At 44.9% G+C, this 6,173-nt stretch overlaps 1 protein-coding gene across 1 annotated transcript in view; it reads right to left on the reverse strand.

The window, feature by feature from the left end:
• Positions 1 to 4,772, reverse strand: part of DPY19L1 (dpy-19 like C-mannosyltransferase 1) — a 44,689-nt gene extending 39,917 nt beyond the window's left edge. The window contains exons 1-2 of the mRNA XM_050971506.1: positions 4,290 to 4,772; positions 3,317 to 3,385 (exon numbers count right to left, since the gene is read on the reverse strand). Of these exons, the coding sequence (XP_050827463.1) occupies positions 3,317 to 3,385; positions 4,290 to 4,581 (361 nt within the window). The 5' untranslated portion in view covers positions 4,582 to 4,772. The remainder of the gene's footprint in view (positions 1 to 3,316; positions 3,386 to 4,289) is intronic.
• Between the last annotated feature and the right edge of the window lie 1,401 nt (positions 4,773 to 6,173).

Below are 6,173 nucleotides of genomic sequence, written 5' to 3' on the forward strand. Positions count from 1 at the left end.
CTAAGAGTTAGGGAATGTACATTTGTTCAGGCTGCATGTTACAAGACTAGAGTTGTCTGTTTCTGAAAAGCAGCAGGGATAAGAGAAAGAAAAACCCTTTGCATATCCACTAAATTTATGTGGAATGGGAGTGGACTTAATGTACACTTCATGCCCTAATATAAATACCCAATATATATATTTCACATATTCCTCCAACACAGAGCCTGGAAGTGCTGCTGCTACTGCCAGTACTTGTTATCACGGTCACAACAAGGTTTCCTAACTGTAGTGTGTTGCTTTATGTCCTAATTTTAAAATTTAAGTTTTGTAAGTGAAGAGATACAAGGTGAAGCTGGTAAGACAAAAAAATTACCACCACAAAACAAAAAAAGAAAAACACACAAAAAATTACCTAAAAAAAGTTCTAAACGAGCTGCTGGTACAATTTAACAATATTGACCTCACGTTAAACACTTCGCACAGCAGGTAAGGTGGTACTATACTTCACTGAAACTTCCCTCAGAGTTTTACAGCTCCACTTCTATCATTTGAAGTAGGTTTTTCAAGACAAGACGGGACCCAGACAACTGGGTTCCAGTTAGAAAATGAAGACCTCAATCTTTCACTTACAACTTCACCTTTTTGTATACTTTCTAAAAAAAAAAAAAAAAAAATCACAAAAATTGCTTGGTGTTAGCAGAACTTAATGTTTTAGGAAAGGTTCAGCAGCTGCAGGGGTATTTTTATACTAAGGACATTTACATTAGTTCTCATGGAAAGCTGCAAATGTCTTTGTCTTTCAGAAGAGCAGGCATTGATATGACACTGATTTCCAGGTAAGCACATTAGCTCTATCAGCAATGCAGCAAACCATATTTCATACAAAAAAACATGTTCTGCAGCAATTGTATGGAAAGAAACAAAGCAGCCCATACCTTTCTTAGTTATTGCTTATTGACTAATAGTTACACATGTGCACAAGGCATTACTTTATTTCTCAGCAACATTCACAAGATTGCCAGTAAGATTAGATACTGAAATGCACTTGCATATGCACACACACCAGCTATTAAAAAAAAAAAAAATTTAGATCACATGTTAGGTAAGAATAAACGGTAAAGTCCAATGCATCTTAGTTACCAGTATTGTTCAATAACTCAAACTCACATGGTTCCAAATAAGACAAATATACAGTATTTTATTGATGCAAATGCATTATCTATTATTATGGAAATTATACTTCACATCCAGACATACCACTTATTTCATAGAGGAAACAATGTCTTTAAATCTGATTCTTCCCTTCAGTAAATGCTTTATTGAAAGTCAGTGCAGCAAATGTAAATACATTCACAGTTATTTTGGAGAATTTCGTATACATTTTCACAGTATCATTCTATTATAAGTACAAAGTGAAGGCCTCTCATAATCACACAGCAATTAACGTTAATTACTCATATTTCAAGAGACAATGGGCTTAATTCATAGACTTCCACTCTAAGTCCAAATCAGCATTTTTCAACAGACTGCATTAAGCCAGTTTCTGATGGAAAACATGCAGCTCAGCTCTGTCAAATTACCACCCTTTGATCTCATTAATGTCCTTACTGGAAAGGGAATGAAGGAGGGGACAGGAAGGGAACACTACAGTCCTAATGCTACAGACACTTACACAGCTACCATGTACTTGAACTTGCAGATGCCATTTTCTCACCCAGCCTAAGAAGCCCTAAAACCAAAGCATATGATAAGATTTTTGCAGACTAGGGCTATTATGTAAAATCTGATAGATTTCCTATTTTTGTCTGCATATTATTCTAAGAAAAGCAATATGAATGGCATATAAAAAGGATTCTAATTCTGGAAATTAAATACTGAAGAATACAGCCATTCTTTGGCTTTATTTACCAAGAGAACAACAAATGCTGAGACACTATAATCCAATAGGATGTGAACGGTACAATAAACTGATTCATATTTTGCAAATATCCACTAAGTGACCAAGTAGGAATACAGCGGAACTGGAAGCAATGAGGAACCTGCAAGCATTGACTACCTCTGCAGCTTAGTCAAGTTGTTACATTCTGAGATTCTGTGCAATATAATATGGATGTCTTCAGGAATAAGGCCTCAAGTCAATGATCATTATGAAAAAACCCCAAACAACATAATAGTGTGAAGTGTTGTATAAGAACATCCTTGACAGTCTGACAACTATACTGCTGTACATAAATTGGGAGATAATTCCTAAGAAAAAAAATTTCACACTCTCTAATTAAATTAGCTCCAGTTGTGGGAGCCTCTGTTTTTAAAATATGGGCCTTAGATCTTAAGCAAAGCAAATTCCACTAAACTTAAACAAAACTCACTATTTCATATTTAGTATTGTACATTCTTTGCTACTGAAAATACTTTGTTACTGCTCAATTGAAAAAAACCTCCCTGAAATATTTAATATGTTAGCTGGGTTTCATGGACAAATTCAAATTCCAGAAATTTTAAAGCTCTCTCCCTAATCTGCTCTCAAATTTCAATTAGAGGAAAGCATTTTTCAATTCTGACCATCATTTCTATGTCATTTAAGTAACCACGAGTCTAGGAAATGCTGAATAAACAGATGCAAGTAAAGCAATTCAGGAACACTTTATTCATTAATTAGTTTGTAAGCTAAGGGCTGTTTCCCTGCTACTGCTTCGCAATGTAATTCATCAAACTGAAGAAACTCCCTCCGGCAGCCAGGACTACTGGTGATGTGATTAACAGTACCAGCATCTTTGGAATACCCTGAAAGTCTTTATTAAAACACCTTTTAGGGTGTATCTAACGGTGCAGCTGACAAATATGCTATTACCTAGCATTTGTTAACTTTAGGAATGCATCTCCTTGCAAATACTTCACGTGGTTTTTTCAAGACTTTAGTCATTAATCATTCCATTATTTACTCAAAAATATTCCAAAAGATAATAACATCCAAATTTACATCCCTCTACAACTGTATGTTCTTCCACTGAACAAGCTGTTGTTATTACATTCCTTAATCAGAGTTACTGCCTTTTTTTTTCCACAAATTAATGACTAGATAGAAGAAATATGTAAATATCTGGAATTTTTTTTCCTATAAATATTGTGATACCACATCAACTGCTACAGTAACAGCTTTCCGAAAGTTACCAGGTAGGAAGTTATTTCCTGTCCCTTTTCAACATCAGCTATGTTTTTTTTCCTTTTCAAAGTTATATTTCCAAATATATTTTGACACAGTTTACAATTACAGAGAAAGAAAGGTAAAAAAAACAGTATTTCCCCCCTGCCACGATGTATTACTTCTACTTACCAAGAAGGAACGTGAGCCAGATGTTACTATCAGCTTTTGTGATGAAGGCCTTTCTGTCGACAACAAATACTGCCAAAAGAACACAAGTACCTTAAGCATCACTTAAGCACAGCATCTATAAAAGGAAATCTGAGCTCTGCAACATACGTTTTATGTAAAAATCTTGACAAGACGTCAAAAATGCTGAAACTTCATACAGAAAGTTCATAACTACCCATGAAAGCTTTAAACATCACAGACAGAATACCAAGGTGACTAGATAAATCATCACGCTTCTAATTTCTGAAATAACTTTTACAGAATAACTTGTCAAAAGGGAATTTCTACACAGCTATGTTACTGGCAAATTCGCTCAAGCAGAAAGTCAGACTTCTAAAGAATATTGAACCCTCCGTGCTTTCCAGCAGAAATAAGCTGGTCATGCCAGCACCGCAAACTGCGATAGTCAACATCACCAGACAGACTGTTTTAACAAGAGTTACTTACACAAACAGCACGCTTTCCCACTTCCCCGCCAAAGGATGCTGAAGTGGTAAAAAACCCTTCCCCTTCCCTCGCCCCCGTTTCTCGCCGATCCCTGTGTGGGTTTCGTCAGCTTTTCTCTCTCTCCACCGTCCCCACGCAGTGACAGGGGGAGCACGGGCCCGGGCAGAGCGGGAGCGCGACCTCGCCGCCGCTGCCCCGGGCAGTGCCAGACACCGCCCGCCGCCTCCTTCCTCCTTCCCGGCCGCGGGAGGCACCTTCCCGCCTGCCGGACCCCGATCGCTGCTTCCCGGGGAAAGACGTCCCGGCGCTCCCTTCCCCGTCAAAAGCCACCGCGTGCCACGGGGCAAGGGAACCACCACTTGCCGGAAAGAGGGACGGGAAGCGGCGCTCAGCCCCACCGCACTTCCCCCGGGCGGAAGGGCCGGCTCCCATCCCCGCGGGGGCAGAGGGAGCGGAGAGGGGGCAGGGTTCGGGGCAGCAACCTCACCTCGGAGCCGCTCTCCGCAGAGGCGCAGGAGACTCAGGGGGCCGCGGCCCAGCACGTCCCGCTCCCCGTCCGCCGCGGGCCCCTCCCGGTAGGGTCCCCGGGGGTCGCCCCTGGCTCCCCGCCGGCCGCCGCCTCCCTTCCGCATGGCGCGGGCCCCGCCGGAGACCTGCCTGCCGGGCGAGTGCGGCCGGCGGCCGCGGCTGGGGCTGGCGCCCGGCGACTGCTGCTGCTGCTGCTGCCCGAGCTTGAGCGGCGGCGAGTCTTTGTTCCTGCCTCGGCTCGGGACGACCATCTCCGCATAGTCCCCACCGGGGCCGGGGCGCCGCGCCGGAGGGGAGGGCAGCCGAGCCGAGGGGGGCGGTGCTCAGCGAGGAGCTTTCCCCTCCCCCTGGCAGGGCCCGGAGGCCACGGGGCGGAGCCGCAGCCGGCGGGCTCGTAGTAACGGGGCGAGGGGGCGGCCGGTCCTCGCTCCGCCGCCGCCGCCGCCGCCCGCTCCGCCCGGCTGGACACGTGGGGGCGGGGGCGGCGCTGCCGGCGGGGCGGGGAGTGGCTCCCGCGGCCCCCGCTCCGCCCCGCCGCTCACGGACGCGCCGCCCCGGTGCCCGGCTAGGAGGGGGAGGAGGAGGAGGAGGAGAAGAAGAAGAAGAAGAAGAAGAAGAGGAGAGGAGGGGAGTAGGCGAGAGCGGGGCTCTTCCCGCTCACTCCTTCCCTCTCCTTTCCGAGGATCGGCCGCGGTTATTCCGTCGGTCCCCGTGAGGGCGGGCCTGCCCCCCGCGCTGCCGCGGCCTCGTCCTCTGGCATCTCTTGTGTTTCTCTCACTTTCCTTTCCCGTTCCCGGGCCGTTCCCCTTTATAATATCGACTGCTAAAACTGAGTCCGCTCCAGAAGTGGGCGGCACTCCTCCCCCAGCCCAAATTCCCCAAATTTTAAGTCCTAGAAGGTAACTTGTCTGTGTTGTTGCTACGTCCTATGGGGCTTCCGCACCCCAGAAAACATCCCTCCTCCTTCTCTTACTCCTTGAGTTTTATTGTGGGTTTGCCTTTGCAGAAGCGGCCTTTTCGCTCGTGAGCACGCTGCAGATCCAGCCAAACCCTTTCTTTGGGTTCAGGGGTTAAAAGGCCCCGTTGCACATAAACTCTGTTACACGGCCCCTTGGGACATGAGGTGTTTCATGACTTTTCCAGTGCCGTTATCTTCGGGAGCTCCCAGTTGCAATCCCTGAAGCTCCTGCTCTAATTACTCCTCTGAAGAGCTGTGAATATACAGCGCAACTGTGGAACGAGACCCATCTACAGCAAAGCCGCTGTTCCTCCTCCTCTCCTTGTGCTCTCCTACTCAGCACAGAGCAGCGTTCAAGCAGCAGCTCATCCAACAGGGATATATTAATAATTTAAATACCACTTTTTGGTAGTGTTGATTAAATATAGCAGAGTATAACCTCTTCAGTAAATGCAGCCGCTCCAAACAGATCCATTTCACTCTTTCATCCCTGACCTCTTCTTATTTTTATCTTTCCTGACTGCACCTCTTCCTTGCCTCCCAGGTGCTCCTCATTGCTGTCTTCAGGCTTTTCTTTATCCCTCTGTTTTTGCTCAAACAAGTTTTCTGTGTTTGAGTTTTCCATTCAACTCTGTTTACTTTCCCTAGCCTTTACACTTTTTTTCCTCCGACAAACGAAGTTTTTTCTAAAAATGTTTACAGCTTCTTTTTGTCCATCTCATTTTCCTAAGTAATTTTATGAATCCTATCCTGTGAAACACAAGGTTTGAGTCTAATGTGGCAAGTACCATAAATAAGTATTATAAAAAATTACAGATATCTATCTGTTAAATAACTCACATCGTTAGCACAGGAAGGTAATTTTGGTTCAGATTCAGCTACTGA

This window comes from Serinus canaria, chromosome 2, assembly GCF_022539315.1.
Source record: "Serinus canaria isolate serCan28SL12 chromosome 2, serCan2020, whole genome shotgun sequence".
NCBI lineage: Eukaryota > Metazoa > Chordata > Aves > Passeriformes > Fringillidae > Serinus > Serinus canaria.